This window comes from Phragmites australis, chromosome 9 (genome assembly GCF_958298935.1).
Source record: "Phragmites australis chromosome 9, lpPhrAust1.1, whole genome shotgun sequence".
In the NCBI taxonomy this organism is placed as follows: Eukaryota; Viridiplantae; Streptophyta; class Magnoliopsida; order Poales; family Poaceae; genus Phragmites; species Phragmites australis.
In genome coordinates this window covers 695,259-718,401 of record NC_084929.1, presented here as the reverse complement: position 1 = coordinate 718,401, position 23,143 = coordinate 695,259, and the positions used below count along the sequence as shown (strand labels likewise).

General features: G+C 43.4%; 2 protein-coding genes and 2 pseudogenes across 2 annotated transcripts; 1 reads left to right on the top strand and 3 right to left on the bottom strand.

The window, feature by feature from the left end:
* Nucleotides 1–905: 905 nt before the first annotated feature.
* Nucleotides 906–5,687, bottom strand: LOC133929586 (uncharacterized; annotated as a pseudogene).
* LOC133928273 (E3 ubiquitin-protein ligase RDUF2-like) lies at nucleotides 5,455–7,532 on the bottom strand. Its single transcript, XM_062374530.1, has one exon. The coding sequence runs from the start codon at nucleotides 6,932–6,934 to the stop codon at nucleotides 5,795–5,797; it is 1,140 nt and encodes a 379-aa protein (XP_062230514.1). The 5' UTR covers nucleotides 6,935–7,532; the 3' UTR covers nucleotides 5,455–5,794.
* A 3,604-nt stretch (nucleotides 7,533–11,136) lies between these two features.
* LOC133929585 (3-dehydrosphinganine reductase TSC10A-like) lies at nucleotides 11,137–11,965 on the bottom strand (annotated as a pseudogene).
* Nucleotides 11,966–15,279: 3,314 nt separating this feature from the next.
* LOC133928272 (pumilio homolog 1-like) lies at nucleotides 15,280–22,116 on the top strand. The gene is made up of 9 exons (XM_062374529.1): nucleotides 15,280–16,075; nucleotides 17,073–18,307; nucleotides 18,546–18,687; nucleotides 18,756–18,863; nucleotides 19,346–19,558; nucleotides 19,655–19,765; nucleotides 21,038–21,232; nucleotides 21,396–21,570; nucleotides 21,669–22,116. Exons 1-9 carry the CDS (start codon nucleotides 15,674–15,676, stop codon nucleotides 21,707–21,709), a joined length of 2,622 nt encoding a protein of 873 aa, XP_062230513.1. The 5' UTR covers nucleotides 15,280–15,673; the 3' UTR covers nucleotides 21,710–22,116.
* The last annotated feature ends 1,027 nt before the right edge of the window (nucleotides 22,117–23,143 follow it).

Genomic DNA, 23,143 nt, shown 5'->3' with positions numbered 1-23,143 from the left:
AATTTCCAAAAGGATGAATCAGAAGGTGAGGGAGGCTATGCATAACAACTCTTGGGCGCGGCACATCAACTTTACTGCTATCTCTTCTGCTCAGACCCTAGTTGAATTTGTCCTCCTATGGACACGCCTACAGCAGATCCAGTTAAATGAAAATGTCCCCGATTCTATCATCTAGAGCCTCACCTCCCATGGAGAATATACTGCCACCTTAGCCTACCAAGCGCAGTTCTTAGGAGCGGCATACTTAGATATGGAGCACCTCATTTGGAATGTATGGGCGCCACCAAAGTGCAAGTTTTTTTTTTGGCTTGCGTTCCAAAATCGAATTTGGAATGCGGACAGGCTCATAATGAGGGGATGGCTGAACCAAAAGACTTGCCCACTATGCAGAACTAGCGATCCACATTTTCACACACTATAGATTCTCTAGGCGCGTATAGGAGACCATCTACACTTGGTGTACCGGGAGAGCCAACTGTACAACGGCATGAAATATCTTTGAAACAGTCAACAAATGGTGAACTGCAATAGGCTCCCTGCAAGGAGTGTCACCTAAGGCCTTTAGATCCCTCATCATCCTTACAATTCGGGAGCTATGGAACGAGAGGAGTGGGAGAATTTTCCAACACTGTAAGAATACGACGATTGCCCTTGCGGCGAAAATCAAGAAGGAGGCTCGGGCTTGATGCCTGACGGGAGCCAAGAGGCTAGCATCTTTTCTTTCGCAACCCTAATTGGTTTCCTTTTCCTTTTTTTTGTTTTGATCCCTTAAAAGGTTATGTTCTTTCTCCTTCTCTATCAATATAAAATTGGCAGATCTTCTACCGATTTCAAAAAAAAGACATTTTATATATGTCGCGTGAGTATACAAACAAGTACAAGTTAAAAGGAAATGAATAACGGAGTTCAATAATTAACAATAATCCAGAACATATACATGAGTGCATGTATATATGGAGTAGAAATTGGGCATGCATGAATGAGCATGATGAGCTACTTGTCGATCTGTCCGAGCTTGCCGAGGCCGTTGCAGTTGGGGCACACGATCTGGGCCTCGTCCTTCCTCGCCGCGTTAGCCCGCGGCGTCGCCCCGGACTTGCGGATGAACCCAGCGCCGTCGCACTCCGGGCACCTGAACGAATCCATTGTTGTTGCATGCATGCATGCATTTCGATCAAATTGCATGCATGGAGGAGAACTTAAAATTAAAGAGGTCGATAAAATTTCATGCATGTTGAACGTACGTGCCTTGCGCGAGAAGAGAGAGGATCGGGAAGGCCGTGCCCACGAGCGCGACGGCCACACCGCGCCGGCGATGAGGTACGTATTGCCCTCTGCCGCCACGTCGCCCACGGCCGCAACCGCTATCCAGCCGCCCCGCCGCCCTTGATCCCGTCCTCCTCATGGACGGCATAGCGCCGGCTGCAGGTCGTGGTGGCAGCTGCAGCCCGACCGAGCAACAAGCAGCTGCAGGCGCGTTGACCACGGCAGCCATTGATGCTGGATAGGATGCAAGTTAGGTAGAAGCAGCTAGCGGAGTGAATAGAAAATCTGGCTTGGGAGGAATTAAGGTAGCTCGCGACGGATTATTAATTGAGGCTGGACGTGGTGATGGCATCGAAGATGAACTGAGGCCGCACAAATTCGATCGCTGGTAAGGGAGGCGAGGGAGATCCCATGCATGCTGTGAGTGAGGAGATGAAGAGAACAAAAATCGTATAGTACCTCCACATGCATCCCCCTAGCTCGTGGATTTTCATGTGTTTTCACAAGGCTACAGGTGTGCCTTTCATCATCCCACAATCATTGGTGTCACGATGCGTCGCAGGCCATGCCAAGAGCGCAGCCTACTGACCTCAATGACGCCTCGATTTACATATTATATAACGTTTGGAAGGAACGTAATCGACGAATTTTTTAAAACTCAACAAAACAACTAAGCGAAGTGGTTGATCCCAGGAGTCGTGCGTCTTTTGTACAGGGACGAGGCGTTTAATTTCTTTTTCGACTCTGTGTGCGCCTTTTTTTTGGGAACGAGGCCCATACTCCAGCTTTAGAGGGCTGGGGCGCCTGGGGGTGAGCGATGCCCATCAGAATCTCATCTCTCTGAGCGCGACTGGGATTTGTAAATCAATAAACTTCCCCCTCCCTTAATAAATTGAGGCAGAACTCCTGCCATTTTCTAAAAAATCTTTTTAGAGAAAAAGGAAAAATTAGTGTGGACGTCATGCCTCCTTCTTGGTCGTCGTCGACACCTTGGCTCTATCCTCGCCGGCAATGATACTGTATGAAAAGTGTTTTCTGAATCAAACAGAAGCTTATTTTTAAGAAAATAAATTAAAAACTGAGAAGCTATGTGAGAGTAGTTTTTCTTATAAATAATGTGTTGAGAAGGAAAAAAATGTTGTAAAAGTCAATAACTAAAATTTTAAAAACAGCTTTCAGCAAAACCAAAAACACAATTTTTCAAAAAAGACAAAAATAAAAACTCAAACATACGGAACCTTAATTTTCCCGATAAATAGGGTCCTCCTTTGTGCCCCTTGCCCATTTTCCTCGGAAGCTCGCTCATCTATTTTCGATGCCATGCACCAGTCGCCACCCAGGAGTACCTTGTTACTGGCAACCACTTTTGACTGCAATGGAGGGACGGTAGAGTCATAGGGGGTGTGAGTACCTATCTTTGTATCGCCGAAAGCGAATGTTCTTAAGCATCTCCTCAGAAATTTTGTAGAACTGTGAGTAGATTTTTTTTCTACACCCAATATATATCCTGCACAGTATAGGGAGAGACTGACGCAGCTAAGATGTCGCATATATGAGAGGGTCTCGTTGGGATTTTTTCTATCGGATTCTATAAAATTTGTTTTCTTCTCAATTGGTTCGACTTCTGCAATGGGTTTAATTAGCTTTGAACGAGCCACATGGGATCATGGCTCCATCACTGGAGATGCTATTAGAGCATCAGCAAGATCGTGGTGTCACAGGATTTCCTTTAAATCATAAAATATACCAATTCTCCCCGTCCAAACCAGAGGTACAAGAACTGGGGTGAGGGTGGCTGGGTGGGCTGGCTGGGACACACAAGCAGAAAGCTCAGTTTCTGACAAAAGCATGCAGCATATGGAATTCAGAATCGTGTTACACCTACAGGGAGGCTAATAATACACTAATGCTGCAGAAACCGCACGCCAACACTAGACATGGTCTGTCTGCCATACGTGCTCCCATTCCATGTCTGCTGCTGTGCAAATTACAACAGGCTCCCAGCAGACATGGGAGCCATGGCCTTTGCAGCCGAATAACCACGTCTCTCTCTCTCTCTCTCGGATTATCATTTACTTGTATGCCGACCACTCAATGAGTGAAGGTCCACATGTCAGTAGGCACTACTTTTTTTTCTCTTTTTTTGGACCTCAATGACAGGAGGTGGAGCTGGATGCATAAATCATTGGAGGCGCAGTGCACCTCACCAATAATGCAGCAAAATACTACTATAGTATATATCAGAGCAATATAAAAGTAGCTCAACATTTTGATTACTGGACGTACCTGAATGCACGGGCCATATGTCCTGCGTGGAAAGGACCGTCTCAAGATTTGATTGATCCCTCCTCCTTCGTTAAAAAGGTCCATTATGCGCCCAGTGAGCTCAGATCCATTATGCGTCCAGAAAAAAATGCTTTATGCAAGAAAAGGTTCGGCGCAAGCTTCCGATGTTAACCCTTCAGTCACCGGAACGTCCGGTGAGTTCAACTCCACCTGATCAGCGACTGGCAATCTCTCTGCAAGAATTAGCCCGACGCTCTTCTGAACTCATTATCGGATCATCCAGTAATCTCTTTAAATAATTCCTTCTCTGCAGGAAATGTTCTGGTGAGCACAATACCCCTACATCAAACTATCCGGTGTATTGATTAGATTTCTTCTCAGAGACAAAATACTCCAACGTCAGCTTCAATACAACACCAGACCATCCAGTGCTTTAACTCCACTTTGGTTTCTTCACAAAAATGCTCCGACGTCTGCTCCTTCAGAACACCGGACTATCCGGTGAAGACAAATTTTCTCACACCAGATTATCCAGTGATCACTCTTTTTCTAGACTCACGTCAACTCCATTGTACTCTCCAACAGTGGTTAGTCATAAGCAAAATCATGCATAAAACACACTCATACCAACTAAAATCAACTCAAATTAATCATTATCAATGACTCATCGTAAATAAACCAAAGCACGTATACACTTAGTTTCTCACGGTTGCTTCTGCAACTGAACAGTAACTTGCCACAAGCAAAGATGGCCAAGCTATAGCGGAAAAAACTCAAGGAACAGCTCACCGGTCCGGTGCACAACTGCAAAACAAGCCTGTCCATATCAACTCCAAGAGGTGTCTGATGAACCGTGGAAAATCCAGTGGAAAATGACGCCCGTTGGAGTGAAAACAGTCTATCCTATCTGCAAGTGTATCTCGTTTCAGACCAAAACTGGGACGGTTAGATTACCAAGAACAGAGGTGTTAAACTGTTACAGAGACACAATGATGGCATCAAAGATTTTGTGCTACTACCTGTCGATGCGTCTCTGCAGACAAGCTGAACAGAAAATTAGCAGCCGTACCTCATCTTGCACCAAACTCTGCTCGCATTGCAGTTGCAGCTGCAGCTCAGCTACCGAAACAGACATCGGCGGCAGCATCAGGGCAGGGCAGTCATCGTTGGACCTACATGTATACAAGCTTCAATACACGAAGAAACAGCAGAATAGTTTCAGGCTTTCAGTTCAGTAGTTGAATCGTACTACTAGCATGGACCATGCAAGTGAAGAGAAGCGTATGGCTTGGTTGGTAATGGTAATGGGTGGTACCCAACGATGGCAAAGCTTGCAGAGATTCACTTCATCTTCATGTGGTACTGCAAGATACTGCAAGGGAAGGGAAACTTGATGCAAAAGGCAGTCGACCATCAGGAGAATCTACGAGCTTTTACAGTACCATAGATATGCAGCGCAGGACACTGTAAAAAGAGGGTAAATTCATCTAGCTGCCACTTTATGTGCTTACATCAGGACAGCGATGTCTAGCAAGTGCACCAACACTAGCATGCATTTGAAGGTGGAGTGGTAGTAAATATCTGGTTTCAGATAGGTTATCCAAGGGTGCCATCAGAAATGGTTATCCAAGGGAATTGAAATACCTGAAACTCTGAAAACAAAGTCAGGTCAAAATTTCAGTCAGGCAGTCCATTTCACAGAAGTATGATGGATGATCTTGTTGTTTCCGGACAGATGGAATGCATAAAGATGTGTTGACTTGTGACAAACAACATGCAAGAACCTGACTGATCATTAATCATAGTGATAAAACAACATAGAAACCATCCAGAAGCAGGTCAAGCCATGCGGAGCATCTGCAAGACTGCAACAGACAAATGCTGATTCAAGAAGTGGAAGACTGAACCGGAAAATATATCGGACAAGATTTTTATTGAATCCTGCAACAGCGATGTAAACATCAAACATTCATTGTGTTCTTACAAACGCAAAGAATAGAGTGGTGCCACATTGGATCGAATGAATCATCAAACATGCTATTTGTTACTAATGGAAACAACAATTCCTAATGTACCAACCAAATGCTCCATTCAGAATCATCATTCATAGTGGACGATCCCCCCTGCAAATCCATCGTCTGTGAGATGCTGCTCTATGTACAACGCCAATCCCCTTCTGTTCTACAAATCCTTCGTGTTTCTTCTAAGTAAATACATGAAACAAGCAGCAAGCTTTCGTAGTTTATCTCTGCACCATGGCATCGGCGTGGCCGTCCTCGAGTCTCCAGCTCGTGCTCCGGCTTCTCGAGCCATGGCTGAGATCGGAAGCTGCGTCGTTCAGCTCAGGCCTCGTGTGGGAAGACGAGGCCTGCGAAGTCGACGAGTGGCCGCGGCCGAAGCACGCGAAGACATTGCGCAGGATGCGCCTAATGGTGCTCCTCTCCGTCGACGGGCTCTGCCTCGACCCCCACGAGATCCTCCTCGGCGCGCCGCCGTTGTTGAACCCGCCGTCCATCTCTGTGTACACGACCGGGAGCTCCCTCTCCTCAGGCCTCCTCCCGCCGGCGAACCTCCCGACGGCGAAGCCGCCTCCGGGAAGCCTCCAGATGGTGAGCCCGACCGTGGTCTCCTCCTCGCTGCTGCCGTCGTTGCCAGCCCGGGAGCGCGGCGCAATGGTGGGCATCTCGTGGCGGCAGACGGGGCAGGAGTTGCGGAGCGCGAGCCACGGCAGGATGCAGTCGTGGTGGTAGACGTGCTTGCAGGGCATCTCCCTGGCCTCGGCGCCGAGCTCGAAGGGCTCCTTGCAGACGGCGCAGTGGGAGTCGGCGCCGACGTGGGAGTCGTCGATGGTGACGGTGGGCATGGACTCGATGGCGGCCTTGGATGCCGGCGGGTTGTCCCGCGCGCGGGCGAGGCCGCCGGCCTCGATCTGGGCGAGCTGATCGAGGAGGCGCTCGAAGCCGGAGCCCATGAGGAAGTCGGACATGCTCTCGGGGAGCGGGCGGAGGCCGGAGCCAGCGCCGTCGTCGTAGAAGAGCTCGAAGGTGCTGGCGGCGGCGGGGGAGTCGTCGACGCCGCCGGGCGCGGGGGAGCGGCGCAGCACGATGACGGGGTTGAAGGACGAGGCGCGGTCTCCCGCGGCGTTGGCGTGCGCGGCGCCGCGGCGGGAGCGGCGGATGCGCAGGTCGCTGGTGTGGTGGTGCGCGCGCGGGCGGCGGAGGTAGGCGGCCCGGGACGGCGGCGCGCCCATCTCCTCGAGGAAGCCGCCGCCGCAGCCCGGGCAGGCGACGGCGGCGGAGGAGCCGTCGTCGTCCTGCGGCACGGCGCGGACGAAGCGGTCGCACTGGTAGCACCAGTACGACGCCGCCGGGGAAGAAGCCATCGAGACGGGTCGGGAGGTAGCAGACAGACCAACCTACGGCGGGCGGCTCCCTCAGGCGGTACGAATCACCGGAAAAGAAGGCGACTTTGGGCGAAAGGCCGCACCTTTCTGTGCCGACAAGCTCAGATCTGGCCGGAAACCGCCGCGTCAACGGATTTCCACGGCGGTTGACGCTAGGAAACCGATCCGGACGCACAAGCAGGGGGCAGAAAGGGCAGCGCGAATGAAAGGCAGCTGCTGGGGGTGCTGGAGGCCAGAGGTAGCAGGCGGCGGCGGCGTCAGGATAGTAGACACTAGAGAAAGGGTTGGTAGGGAGAGGAAGAGGAAGAGGAGACGATTGATTCCCTTCCCTTGTGATTGATGATTGAGTGAGGTCTTTAACTGAGCGGGGCGGAGTTGGGGAGGCCAAGGAACGCAATTGGGGGGAAAGCGCGTTGAGACGAAACGGGGACGACGCGCACGAGGCGAGGATGCTGCAACCTGCTGCTGCAATTGGACCAAAAAGGTCTTGGACTGACGCTTGCTCTGAATTTTTCTCACATGACCGGCCAACGCCGTGAGGAAGTTTCTGCGAGTTTCCACACGCAACATTATACAAATTTGGGTCTTCAAACACGCTATTTGCCTTGCAGCTGCAGGTGATCTTTCAGCAAGTAGTAGTAGTACTTGATCACTAGCCCTTTTTTTTAATCTTCAACCTAGTTCTGTACTGTTCAAAAGGTCCTTTTCTTTTCTTTTTTTGTTTGTTTGCTCGTTTGGATTCACACGTGCGACAGATAGAGATCAAACTGGGAAGTCTCGAGGAAGAAGAGCAAGTAATCAGCGGTCATCTGCTGTCACTGATTACGGACGGAACAATGAGCTGCAGCCTTTTTCATCGGTCAATGCAAAGTGTTAGGCCATCTCGAGAAGCTTGACTCGATTGAATTCATTAACAAGTTAAGCCGAGCTTAGTTTTTATTGATTACAAATTGTAATATTTGGCAAGGCGAATCCGCCTTTTAGCTTGCTTTCTTATACCGCCGAGCTGAGCCACCTCAATATTTTAATATGCTGACGAGTTGAATCAGCTCGACATCCAACTGGAAGTATCTAGACATTTAATTTAAGTTTCGGTGATTAATGATAATAGAATTATTTTATTATTTTTTTAAGGGTCATTGAAAATTTGATCAGGTGATGGTTCTTGTGTATTCTCGGCCTCGATATTGGTGTTTGTGTTGTTTGTCAAATAATATGTGTAAAGATTAAGGACTATTTAGTTCTAAGTGTTATAAAGAGTTAAGGTTGACACTTAGAAATAGATATGATTTTTTTTTTCTTTTACCGTTCTATAAAGGAGTTGAGAATAGTAGCTTGACCTATTTTAAGTTAAGAGATATATTTATGATGTATACTAGTTGACTCTAGCACTAGATAACTTAGAGAAAGCTCAAGAAGGTGAAAATTAAGACAAGGCAGTATAGACTTCAAAGTTGTTCAGAGGATTTGGTCACCATATGATATGATGATGTCACTGTACTATACGGTGGGATGGTACAGTGCATCGTACCATTTGACAAAAATCTCTGGTTTTCTAAGGAAGTTGAGGTTTCAAGGTCACCGTATGACACGTTTACACTTACGTATGATACAATGCGACGTAGCGCGAGATAGAGAATATTGAAGTTCATGGTGAAAATTCATGGCCTTAATCATTGGCAATCACCATATGATATGATGGTATAGTACGGCGCGTCGCACCACAAGACAGAGAGTCTACAAACTTGGAACCTTAATTGTGGAGTGGTCACCACGATACTCACCATATCATATAGTGACTTGTAAGAAAACAATAACGACTAATTTTCTAGCCGTTGGAAGTTCCAGTCAGTGTATGATACAATGATGCCACCGTTTGATATAATGGTAGTCATCGGTGACATGGGTTTATAGAGCTTGTAGGTTATAACAGCTAGTTTTTTTCCTTTGGGACTATAAATACCCCATCACATATTGCATTAAGGGTCTCTTAGCTGACTAGTGAGTTCATACATTTTATTGGAGATTCAAGAGATAAAAGAGGGTATCAAGTGATTTGAATTCACGTAAGGATAGTATTAGTGCTAAGAGAGCAGCTAATGTGTATTTATCTATCTTTTTGGCTTAGATTAGGTCAAGTGGGATCTTTGAATTGTTACTCTTGGTGATTGACGCCATCTAGATGGCTTGGTGATGGTTGGTCTTAGTGAGCTTCATGGTGATGATATGTTTAAGCTCTAAGATGATGATGTGCCGGTTTGGAGTCACTTGATCCGAAGTGGAGAAAGACTATCGCTTAAAGAGCACTTGATCCTTACGCGGATCAAGAGAGAGCTACATCCTTACGTGGGTGCTCCAACAATAACTAACGAGAGTGCCAACAACTCTCTGATACCTTGGAAAAAGATGAGCCTTCTAAGTCCCTCTCGTTACATTTGAGTATTTATTTTCTAGCATTTCAATTCCGCAATTCAATCTTCCGCAATTTACAATTGTAGAATGGTCGAGATAGATTAGGCTTGGAACTTGGTTGCAAAACTTTATGTGCTAGGTAGGCACACTAGTTAGGCTAAGATTATTTTAATTTCTTGCTCTTAGTTTGTAGATTTAGAAAAAGCTTTAAAAACGATTCACCTCTCCTCTTGGACATCTTAATTCTTTCGAGGTATCGTATGGAGTTACAAATATGATGGATGGATGAAGAAAGCGACACATCATGAAGGGTGCCGGCCGGGCGAAGAGCTGGGGGACGGAGTCAGTCAACGGAACAACTTAAAGCAAAGCTAAATGCCCTAGTTTAATTCGGTTTGTTAATTGATGAATATTAATTAATTAATTGGGCGTTTTGGTGCTCTAGGTTGTAATTAAGTGGTTCTCGTATAGTACATACAGATACGAATTAAAGAGAATCAAACATGCTTAACCACTAAGCCTGTCTTGTCTATGCTTATTATTTGCTTTTTTAATTTGGAAGCCTGCCTCTTGTTGCTCGCTGCGCCTGTGTGAGATTCACCTAGCTGCTGCTAGCTTAGCTGGGTCCCATTTCACTTCTTAGGCTTGCTTAATCTGTGCAATAGGGAAATGCTCTGTTTATTTTCTCTCTTTTTTTTAACAGGGCTCCGGTTATATTAAAGGGGAATTTTGCTATAGGACGCTACTTGTATGTGGTCTTAGCTGTGAGACACTTAATGTTATGTAGCAAGATATTTTTTAATCTGCAGTTCATATGTAATGTCCTGCAGCAATGATTTTTTTTCTTAATGTCTCACAATCAATATCACATAAGTGTGATATTCCGTAGTAAGATAGTCCTATATTAAAAAATAACAATGATGATCGTATCCTTGTTATTACACAATGGCCCTTGGGGACTAGCTAAATTACGCAAACACACACAGAAGGCTCCATCTCCATGTTTGACAACTTCAATCCCAACCGTTAGAGAGCCTCACAAGTCACAAGCACAAGGTCGCGTGGACACGAATGGTGTGTCCACTATGCATTAAAAAGACCTATTTGCTAGGTGACAGTATGAATGGTGGTTAGTACACAAATGCTCATATTGTTTGCTAATTATAATAATAGCTTCTCTTCCTTATTAAACAGGTCAGCTAAGTTAGAGCTAGTGATACTGATTCAAATGCTTAATCAATTTGTGCTAATGAAACTTAGCTGATGGGAGCTCAATTGGATGCCAAAAAAAAAAAAAGAAGAAGAAGAAAATAAACCAAACGAATCGGTGCTGAATTGGGTGGATTGAGGAGAATGGTGAATATTCGCATTTTAGAGCGTAGGAAAAGCGTAGTGGAAACTTAACAAGTAGAATATTTTCTTCATTCTTCCCATTTGTGCTGGTGCAACTTGTGAAAATGATACTATAGAACATGTATCCATTTAACCAAACGAGGAATAAAATAATCACTCGTTAACATATTTTCCGTATATGATTTTTCATATACTAATTTACAGATAAGTATCAATCAACAGTCATATAGATCCGATGATATATTATTGTCACTATATAGCTCTGAAATATTCAGGTTGCTAAGTTTCAATATCAAATTGAAAAGGAGAACTCGGGTGTTCAATGCGCTTGTTAGTTGCTACCAAACCAATAATCTTCAGACATATAATCCATATGGTAATTATTTTTGGAATCTTTGCATTAATGCAAATGGACTTCAAGCTAGAACGAAAATAAGTACATAGTTGATTATTTTAGTAGTCACTTAAAAATATCCATAAGCAACACATACCCTCTTCGAAACATGGAGTCTCAATGTCTAGAGGGAAGATCAGCAACACATGAATATTGTCTACAATGACCTCATGCTACAGTGCCTCCCCCAATCCCAACAGGGCAAACTTGCTCGTTGAGTACACAATGTACCCATAAAACACCAACCTGCAGCAAAGATGTTACCAACAATGAGATTAATCTCACAAGCATTACATCAAACATCTTAGCTACATGGTGGGCAAAGCAGCGAAGAATCGCATGCAATATCTACCTGGCCAGTCTGCGAGGACATGATGGTGATGGACGCAGAGAGGCCCATTTCGCGGGTGCACGCCTTCATGGTGGGGAGAGTTGCCTTGATGAGGTGGAAGGTGCTCATGAGTTTGATGTCCACCGTCCACTTGACCTCCTCCATGTCCTACCTCTTGAGCTCCTGCAGCACGAACACACCGTGGTTGCAGACCAGGACGTTGACGGAGCCTACCTCCTGGAGCGCACGCGCCATGGTGTCCACGTCCTGCACGTCAGCCACATTGACGCCGATGTCCTACCCTGTGGCGGCATGCGCTTCCTTGAGACAAGCCGTGTTGTGAGCGAAAATGGAGACCCGCGCGGCGGTTGTGGCCATGGAGAGCCTGATGCTGCTGGACCCGCTTGTGATGAAGGCTTGGCCTGAGCGGGACATGCACAACATAGGGCCATGCTAAGAAGGCAAGCATGGCGAGGAGGCCGATGGGCGGGACCAGGAGTAGGAGGAGCTCAGCAGCCATGGTGACGTGGGGTCAGGCTCAGTCTCTAGAGCTAAGAGTCCTGGCTCGTAGAGGCCAAGTCCGCGGATGATGCTTTCTAGAGCACGGGTGGAACCCTCCTCCCCAGTGAAGGCGGTGACAATGCCCCTGCGGCGGGGGAGGGGTTGGTGATGGCGGCTCGGTTGGAAAAGAAGGAGGACACGCGGGGGGTGAGACCGAGAGCGATGCGGGATTTGTTTGGTAGCGTGAGAGAGGAGTCCCACACGCAAGCGAGGGAAGAAGAGGTTATGGGCCAGGAGCGAGAGTAGAACATGGAGGTAGAATACAATAGGGTGTACGAATCATTATAGTAGAGATTACTATAAGATTACGATAGTTAAGTGTTAATGCGTTTATTATTACCTTATTGGTCACGTCTAACTGGAAAGAAAAGGATTCAACCAGTACGTTCGCACGTAGGCATTTGCGGTTAATTATACATTGTCCTCTCCAATTAATTCGATCTAGAAGTGATATGATTGAAAGGCACCTGTACCGGGAGTGGAGTCATCATCCTCATCCAAATCGTTATCCTAATTGGACGACATGTCAGCCTTTGCGCTACCAGCTTTTTTACTTGGGTTCATCACAACCATTTTTATTTACTTGTTGATCGATGGAGCTCTCGCAGTCGCAGGGATGGAATAAGCCCTTGCACTATGTACTCTAGAAGTACCGGATCCATCTATAGTTGATCTTATTATAATTAAAGTACATACTATTTTTTAAAATATATATATTATTTTCTAATATATATATATATATAAAGATATATCTATCTATCTTTATAAGTGAAACATATACCTTTTCTGATATATATATATATATATATATATTATTTTAAGATGTATATATCTCTTTCTGAACATATATTAGAGAAGGAGTATGTACACCGGAAGCGAAAAAACACACTCTCTCTATATATATTACAGGTCGATTAATGTTTACTCCACACATTTTTCTCCATTCATATTCGGCTCCCCTTACAAAAATGAAATAATGCCAGGTTTTTGGGGCAGGTTAATTTGCAAGAGCGAAATGGAATGATATAGTTGGGCTGCCAGTGAACTTGACCCATGTCGCTTGTAGTCGGGTATTTGTCCGGAATAATTTTCGCTTGAAAGATTTGGCCTCGTCCTAACAATGGGCCGACTTCGCGAAAGCTTTACTGGACTCTTTTCTTTTTCATTTTTTTAAAAATTTTGTCCATTTTCCCTTGATTAAAAAAAGAATTAAGAAAATATTTTCGCTTTGTCGACCTTTTTGTTTCCTGGAAGGAGCTTAGCTCGCTTAGCCTGCCTTTGTTAAACAGGATGTGAAAGAGGTGCAGAATTTCTGTATGCTAAATGATCAGATATTAATTGGTCGAGCTTTGATGGAGAAGCAAATTAACCGGTCGAGTTAAAACAATGCTCCACTATTAGCAATGCGTTGAATAAAAACATAAAAAGAGTTGAATGAGTGAGAGGATCATGTCAGATGCGGTGTTCTTTTTCATCACCAGCTCTGAATCGGATTCTTATCCTCTTACATTGTTAAAGTAATATCAGATAAGAAATAGTACCATAACATTAGCCCTCTATGAACAGTATAATCGCTATAATATTTTTACTACAGTAAATAATGATATAGTACTGTTCACTCAGACTTATTCTGTGATTTTGTTTCACAATATCAGACGATAGAATCCCTCTGAATCAATGTTTATTCAGACTTAGATTATTGTATATTCTGGTAACTTTACTTTACAACTTCAGTGCGGTTTCTTTTTCATCACCAGCTCTGAATCTGAGCTGCTAATATCTGTAGATTTGAAGCAGTTAATCGACCCACTGTTAACATCACGTGCTGTCCATACTCTATCTTCTTCCTCCTCCTCCACTGCACCTAGTCTGGTCATCAGTCATCACTACCACTACGGCTCTACCCACCAACGCTTTTCACCCTAACCCGTTTCTTTTTTACATTCTTACTCTCTTCTTTTTTTTTCTTCTTCCGGGGATTACTTATTTTAGTAAGATAAAAACATTAACGCTCATTTACTCCCTCCGATCAAAACATTTCAGGTTTAGGTTTAGGGCATCAACACGGTCTATAAAGGGTGACACTTTGATTAGCAATTTCTATAAAAATATACAATTCAAATAAATATAATTAAATATCATGAAAATATTTTTCATGATAAATCTATAATATATATTTTACACTGTCAAACTAAGTAATTTTTTATAAATTGATGATCAAAATTTAACAAAAATTAACCGACCAGAATCTGAAATGACATACATATTGAATAAGAGGGAGTAGCAGTCAAAGAGAGTTGCAACCAGAGTTTGCAACAGCACAAGAACATGCTCTCCTATCTTTCCAGTAGAAGAACATGCTCTCCTATCTTGCCATGCTTAGCAACTCTATACGTGTTTCATATATATAAAATCAATTTAACATATAGCAATATATTCTTTTTTTTCCTCCATAAGTGTCACTGTAAATACCCAATGTACATGCTCTTATGGCTTTCTGATATGTTACCATTACGGATGCCCTTACGGTGCTACAATTTGGTCGTCAAAATGACTAGTACCTAGAGTTTGCGACACAAGACTTTATGTGAATTGGGAACACATTGCTATATCTTTGTTAAAGATAGATAGCACTTACAATGTAAAATCTGGTCTTTTACTTTATCATGTCAGGAACACATTGCTATATCTTTGTAACAAGCTGATGCTGATAATGTGACGAGGATAACGACATTACCAAATTTACGCTAAAGGGTAGCAGAAAAGGGGCGTGTGGATTAAAATCTATCAGAAGAAGAAGCTTTTGGAGAAACTCGAAACATCTCTTTCTAACCAAAGTACTTCTCTCGATCGTAAATACTTACATTATTAAGATTTTATCAAACTTTTAAAATTTTAACTATCAATAATTAACAAAATATTTAGTTTAAAAACATAAAAATCATATGTGTATATTTATTTTGAAAAATATTTTCATAATATTATATTTTTATTAGATATTATAACTATATTCTAATAGAAAATAATAATCAAAATTGTATATCGAAGACTAAAAATATTTTTGACTGGAGTGAGTAGTAAGAGTATATGAATGAATATCTACATTACAGCACCTAGCACGTAGCACAAACTTCCTTTTCTAAACAAGAAAAAGAAAAAGAGGTCAAGCTCCGCAGCTAGCTCTCTCTCTCTCAGCTAGACCTCTCTCTCTCTCTCACTGCAACAACAAAACCCTAGGACCCAAAGCCCTCTTGAAGATCTTGCCCGTCCAATCCTCAATCCGACGATCCAAATCTCTCCGGCCGTTGTACTTAACCGAGCCGCAAGCCAACCGTGACCCTCTTCTTCTCCAGTCTCTACCCTTCTTCCCCCACTAGAACACTCACAGCTGCGACGAAAAAAGGAAGCTCGAATCCCTCCCAAATCCGCACCATTTTCGCAGAACTCGAACGCCGATTCTCCGGCAAATGAACCTCCCCTATCCGATTCGTCTGCTCTGACTAACCACAATCAGTTCTTGCCGCCTCCTGATCTCCAGGACTGGCCATTCCGGGGATAAGTTTTGTTAAAAGCTGTAACTTTTTGGGTTCTGGTTGCGGGAGCACGGTAATGGCGGGATTCTAGTGCGCTAAACCCTAAAGATCTTGTCTTTTTTGGTGTTCCGACGATGGTGACGGAGATGGCGGCGCACGGTGAGGCGTTCGGCGAGGAGGCGGAGCGGGACTTCGAGGTTTTCCGCAGTGGCTCCGCGCCGCCCACCGTCGAGGGCGCCATGGGTGCCGCCGCCGCCGCCGGCGGCGGCGGCGGCGGCAGCTTGTTCCTGGACGACGAGCTCCGGGCCGACCCGGCCTACCAGAGCTACTACTACTCCAATGCGCACCTCAACCCGCGCCTCCCACCGCCTCTGCTCTCCAAGGAGGACTGGCGCTCGTCGCAGCACCGCCTCCGCTCGTCCGGGCTGGGCGGGATCGGCGACGGGAGGAGGCAGCAACCGGCGGCTGCCGAAGGGACTGTGAGGCTGCCCGGGATCGATCTTGGTCGGCAGAGGAGCTTCTCCAGTGTCTTCCAGGTGGTTGCCGCTAGGAAACATCGAATCTTTTCTCTCCTTTTTTTTTTAATGGTTTTTAAGTATATATCTTGATTCTGTGCTAGTGTATGTTACGTGAGAAAGTATTGACCTTGTAGTTGCCTGCGGTGCTGCTATTTTTTTGACTGATGAGTGAGAAGTGTGAAGTGTGAACCCATACCACTTATAGTATATGGCTAGTGTTGAATTACCATTCTGATCATTGCTGCTTCTGTTGTTGACTGAACCGATTTTCTGTATTGCAGCAGCTCATCAATATCTTGGATTTCATTAGCTTGACATGTATTAGTTTTCCGTAATTATATACTGTGAATGTGTGATTGTACTTTACAACTGTTGTGTCATGGATGAAGTCTTTGTCTTGCAGTTATGCGATCTATTGCTTTGTTGGAGGCATACTTTTTAATATGAATTGAATTCTGAATATTGTATGTAGAGAGATTATTTGATTTGAGCTTACACAAGGAACAGAAGAATGCCTTCTTTCAATATTTAGAGTGCTGGATAATATTTTCAGCTAGCTTTTGTGATTATGCACATGAAAGTGTTATTGCGAATGCTACGATGCAATAAACTAACCTAATTTCTGAAGAACTGCAACAAATTTGCAGTCCATGGTTTCTGGTTTCGAGAAATGTCTAATGGATCATGGCAAACATTGTTCCATATTTCACTTGTACAATGCTTTGACACTCCTGTATGGTTGGCGATTTTTGTTGTAGCTTATGAATTGCAATGCATTTATGCATCGATGAGCCATTGTCCGCATTAGGTCATAGAGGGAATCTTCTAAATTTGTGGTTTTCTCAGCGGCATGGCCTTTGTCAATGTTGTTCTTATTGGTGACCATGTATTGTAGATCTTGAATTCGTGTCTTCATCACTAACATATTAAGATTCCTTCTTTTGGACAGCTGCTCTTTTCTTCTGTTTCATTTTATCTAACATCAGATTTGTACAACTTGTTGTAAATGGTGCAGGAGGACCCATACAATCGGGATATGGATAGGCAGACTGCCAACCACAATAGTAATGACTTGCTAGGTTCTTCTGGAATGCAGTATGCTCTACATTGTGGACCTGGATCTATAGGAGGCCTGCACTCCGGCAGTAATGTACGTAGCTTGGATGAAATTCAGAACAATGATTTATCATCAAATACGTATGCTTCTATTTTAGGGTCATCGCTTTCTAGAAGTGCATCTCCAGATCCTGAGCTTGTGAGGAGGGCCCCTAGTCCATCCCTGCCTCCGATTGGTGTGAAAGTTGGTGCTAATGATAAGAAGATTAATGGTGGTTCGTCTTCTTTCCGCCGTAGTTCATCTGCTATTGGTGAATCTGATGATCTGGTGGCTGCTTTATCTGGGATGAACTTATCATCTAGGGCAGTGAGTGGGCAAACTATGGACCAATCTCAGCTCTATCAGGATGTCAATAATGTCCAGAAGTTTCTTTTTGATCGACAAGGTGATCAAATGAATTGCAATCAGCAGCACTCCTACAAGAGACGTCCTGAGCATGGACAATCTAAAGTACCTGATGGATACTCTGCAAATATGGCCAATTCTTCTACAATGAGAAATCAGATTAATGCTGGTAGTTTCACATCATTTGACAATTTGTCAGTTGCATCTGGATTTACTTCCCCAAGGATTGGTTCTAGGTCCCCAGGAGGGACTGTATCTTCTCAACAAAATCTAGCTGGTATGTCTAACTTGCTAAACTACAATGGAATTGGAAGTCCAACTGCGTCAGCTTCTTTTCAGACTACTATTGATCCAGCATATATCCAGTACCTTGCTCAAATTGCAGCTAGTTGTGATGACCCTCTCATGAACAGCAGCCATCTGGGAAGTTCTTACATGGACTTACTTGGTCCTCAGAAAGTTCACCTTAGTCCATTGCTTCAGTCACAAAAGCAATATGGTTACTATGGAAACCTTGGATTTAACCTTGGTTATGCTGGAAGTCCATTGACAAGTCCTGTTCTTCCCTCTTCACCTATTGCACCAGGCAGTCCGCTTAGGCATGGTGAACGCAGCATGCGCTTTCCGTCAGGGATGAGAAATTTTGGTAGTTCTTTTGGTTCATGGAATTCAGGCTTGGGTGGAAAGATGGATGCAAATTTGATGCCCTCGCTTCTGGAGGAATTCAAGAGCAACAAAAGTAAATCATATGAGCTCTCTGAAATAGCTGGTCATGTCGTTGAGTTCAGGTACACTTCCTTCTCATTGTTGCTGTTAGAAACATGATAGCATACTAGCATGCAAATGTAAGCCTAGCGACTTGCAGTATTAAAGCATACAGTTTAGTTTAGGAGTATTATGCAGTTTGCACAACTTTGTGCTACATACTGAAACCTTCAATACTGCTAATTTCTCCATCAGAAGCAGATTTACTCCCTATAAGTACTTTCCAAAAGCTTACCTTACTAATTGTTGAATAATTTGTAGCGCGGATCAATATGGGAGCCGATTCATACAGCAAAAGCTAGAAACAGCAAGTACTGAAGAAAAAGACATGGTTTTTTCAGAAATCATGCCTCAAGCTCTCACATTGATGACTGATGTATTTGGAAATTATGTTGTTCAGAAGGTAGGAAAATATTATTTATTCGTGGTTGTAAGTGCTATCTATCTTTAACTCTTAATGCACCTTTTCAGTTTTTTGAGCATGGAAGCACTGCCCAGATAAAGGAATTGGCTGGTCAGCTTATTGGACGTGTCCTTGCTCTCAGTCTTCAGATGTATGGGTGCCGGGTTATACAAAAGGTGCTTATGAGTTGAAATAATTTGACCTAGGAAATATGAAGTTTTTCTTTAATTTTAATGTTTATGGGATAAGTCGAGCATTGTGTTTTTTGCCTTTTGCAAGTGTGTTGATGGCTCCAAGCAGGATGATAACTCACACTATTGTTTCTCTGCGATCAAAATGCCATGTGTCTTACTGAGATTTAGTATAATTTTATTGGTCCACACTTTGCTCCTCCCACCCAGTAACAACACAATGAAACATGAAAACTCATGCATCAAACCACTAATGATGTTACACACTGATGGATTGTCGAGTTGTTGTGGATATCCGGTTCTGTAAGAAAAGTACATGCTGGATGACTGCTGGCAGGCTGAAGTGTATCCATTTTGTGTGTGCTTGTCCAAGTGGCAAACCCTTTGCCTTTGTAGAATTACATAAATTGCTGAGAGACTGGAGCAAGTTGCACGTTTATCTGATGCTATTGATGATATATGTGCAGGCTATAGAGGTTGTTGATTTAGATCTGCAGACTAAAATGGTTGCGGAGCTCGAGGGACAAGTCATGCGCTGTGTACGTGATCAAAATGGGAACCATGTAATACAGAAATGCATTGAGTGCATCCCTCAGCATGCTATCGAGTTCATTGTCTCAACATTCTATGGCCAAGTTGTAATACTATCCACTCATCCATATGGTTGTCGAGTTATACAGGTATGCTAACAACATACATCATCCCGTCATCCATTTTGAGGTTTTACTGATTGCACTATACAACTTCTTATCATTACATGACATGAATTGCAACAGAGGGTTCTGGAGCACTGTGATGATCCTAAAACACAGCAAATAATGATGGACGAGATTCTCCAGTCTGTTTGCTTGCTAGCTCAGGACCAGTATGGAAACTACGTTGTTCAGGTCAGTGCCATGCACATTTTTTGGAAGAGATACATGCTGTACCTGGTGTAATGTTGGTGGGCTGTGTCGTGCAGTATCATTCGTAGTTTGTTATGTTGATCTTAATACACGGTAAAATAGAAGTCCATGTTGGTTGCTTGATAACTGATATCATTCAATACTGAAATGTAGATCTTGCATCCTCTTCCCTCCTTGCAATGAAATGTAGGTAGACTGTTTTGTGTGGTAGCGTCTGTAGGTTATTATACTGTCCTGCTTCTCAGATATTGCAACTAAGTGTGTACTAGTTGCATTTGTTGAGTACCAAGATTTGGAGCTTGCAGTCTCCTCTTGATAGGACTAACAAATATGCAACTTTAGTTTAACTTCAAGGTGCAACCTTTAATAGCGTACCTTAATATTGCCGAACTAACTGTAATTTTAGAATTTATGGCCTTATGTGTCAATCAATCAATTCATGTAAACTACAATATATTTCGTCCTCTACATACATATTTCTTGTGGGTCATTTGAATGCCTAGGTTGGAGACAAAATAAAATTTGTTAACTCTGTGTAGATGTTCCATCACTGAAGTCCTGTTCTGATAACTTAAGTGGTAATATGTGGAGAACTTGATGGATTTTTGCAGCGATATGGATGCACTAGTTATTACACTCCCCAAGTCACAAATAAATATTAGTTTGGACATGGACACAGTCTGGAAAACGTGACATGGATGTTGATGCCTATTTAATTTATTTATAAAATCTAGTAAAATTGTAATATCGTGAAAAAACTTTTGGAGACAAATCTACATATTTCATTTTTGTACGAGCAATATGAATATCATTATGATGTTGAATGCCAAAAAGTGTTTTAAAAAGCTCTAGATGCTAGGCAGGTGGTTGGGGGGTGCCTAGACGGTGATTAGGCAGGCTATGCGGCTGCCTAGGTGGTCTAGGCAGCAATTGTGCGCTAGGCGGGACTGTGCTTAGGTGAGCTAGGTGGTCAATTTTCTAAACAGTATCCAAAATTTAAAATGTTTGACTGCACACATCCTAATACGCCTTCCCGTGGGAGGGAGTGTACATAATCTTCTTTTAGGAATTATAATTGATTCACGAGTCAAGTACTCAACTTAAAATGTAGGCGGCTTTTATAAAATAACCATTGTCATATGGCCAGAGTCCTGATTTTGAGATCTTCTGGACCTTCTCTTTTGATTTATTTATGCAAGGTGTTTCAGTTTCTCAATATTTCATTTCTAAGAATCGACTTGCTGAACTTTACAGCATGTTCTGGAACATGGCAAACCCCATGAGAGATCGGCTATTATTGAGAAGTTAATTGGACAAATTGTGCAAATGAGCCAGCAAAAGTTTGCCTCAAATGTCATTGAGAAGTGCTTAGCCTTTGGAAATCCTGTAGAACGCCAGGTTCTGATTGGCGAGATGCTTGGATCCACTAACGAAAGTGAACCTCTCGAGGTTTGTGTTCTTTCAACCTTTACCAAGTTCTCAAGCGAAAATGGCCAAGTCTGTTCACTTAACTGTTTTAATGGTCATGTTATAAGTTTGCTATATCTTCAGATTAGGCCTGAGGGGCTGTTTGTAGTGGCCTTACTGAAATGGCTTGCGTTGTGCTTGCTAGGTAATGATGAAAGACCAGTTTGCAAACTATGTGGTGCAGAAAGTGTTAGAAACTTGTGATGATCAGCAGCGAGAGATGATCCTTACAAGGATAAAAACACATCTGAACACCCTCAAGAAGTACACCTACGGGAAGCACATAGTCGCACGCGTAGAGAAGCTTGTTGCTGCTGGAGGTATGGTCTATCCTTAATGACTTCAGTACTTCACACAATTATCTTTAGCTAGACATGGCAACTTCAGTCTAATGATGTATATATTTTTTGTGTCGCAGAGAAGCGACTTGGGCTTCAACCAGCATCCACCACCGCCTGAAGGGCACGGTTTGTAGTTGTACAACTAACAGTTGCTAGGTTTGCACTCACGTTTTTTTCTCAACTAAAACCTTATAAGGCCACCATGGCCTTGTCGGAAATAAATACTGTATGTTTGTGCCGAAGAGTGTACATTATGCTGTATCTGAAGACCCCATGCAGAAGGGACGAGTGATGGGTGCAAGTTTAATCTGAAAGCTGTAAAGAGGAAGAAGAGGAGTAAGAAGCATGTTACTCTGCTGTACAAATTTAGCTCTAGCTAGAGAGAGAAAGAGAAAGCTGTTAGCTGTCTAAACTGAAGCCACTAGCACCCTGTTTTATCTGTCAGTATAGTGGCTGTAGTTGTTGTAACATAAAGCTCAGGCGCACTGGCCTTCCTTTACCGTTAAGCTGAAGTTATTAGTATCAGCTTTCCTGGACTGTTGGTATGTGTTATGCCATGTTTCTTGTGCTAATGGAGTGTGTGATCCAGGGCGGGATGATGATATGCGTGCTTGTTCCTGAAAGTTTCATTTACATTTGTGTTCCAGATGAACGTCAGTTCTAAGGTGATTAATGGGAATGCATGCCTGTCCCTATCGGCCTAAAGAGGTGTCTAAGGAAAATGCAAAATCTCAATCAGACAGACATTTTTTTTTAATTCTGAACGAAAAGAACGAGATGGTACTATCTTGTTATGTTGCTATATGTCATGATCATCCACGTGGTTGTTGCGCATTGCACGTGTGAAGACCAGAGGATCGGATGGTTGTGACTTGTGAGGAGCTGATTTGATTTTTCTGCAATGTTATCCTCTCTTGTGTACCATGGGACGTCACTTCGTGTTGGAAGTAAATTTTACGAGACAGTCTCATAAAAAGATCTTTTTTTATATATTATATATTTTTCCTTTTTAGTTATACGTAACCGTCGTTAGATCAGAGAAGGACGTTATGAATTAATATCTTGTAAAGGTCTTTCAGCGGAAGATCTTATAGAATTTTTTTCTCTCCATGTGTATGTTAAGTGGTCGCAGTGGGTACAAGTTTTTGTCTCCTTCCACATTTTTTTAATACTCGTCACATTTCACTCTCACGACAAAATAATTTACAATCCCTTAATTCTAAATGGTCGACGATATTATATACTTTTTTAACATAAAAAATCTTTCTGGGAATTCTTGATCAGTGATTTCTGCTGCTAATTTGCTTTCACTCACACAATTATGCCGGTGCCTCCTCGCATAACCAACACACACAACTCGTACTGCTAGCTCCGACCTTGCTAAGCTACAGGTTTCATCACTCGATCGTGAGTTCCTTCAATTCTTGTGGTCTCTTTAAATCCTGCAAGCTCGACCTATATATCGTTTTAACTTGTTAATCGATCCTCAGCTATCGACCGACCGACGCGACGGTGAACGCCTCGTCGGAAGCGGAGTGCGGCGGCGGCAAGA

Excerpts from the sequence above, each read along its gene's own strand:
- LOC133928273 (XM_062374530.1), bottom strand. The coding sequence starts at position 6,934 with ATGGCTTCTTCCCCGGCGGCGTCGTACTGGTGCTACCAGTGCGACCGC.
- LOC133928272 (XM_062374529.1), top strand. The coding sequence starts at position 15,674 with ATGGTGACGGAGATGGCGGCGCACGGTGAGGCGTTCGGCGAGGAGGCG. Across the intron at positions 18,688-18,755 it reads GAAATTATGTTGTTCAGAAG|TTTTTTGAGCATGGAAGCAC; the intron begins GTAGGAAAATAT and ends GCACCTTTTCAG. Across the intron at positions 18,864-19,345 it reads GGTGCCGGGTTATACAAAAG|GCTATAGAGGTTGTTGATTT; the intron begins GTGCTTATGAGT and ends ATATATGTGCAG.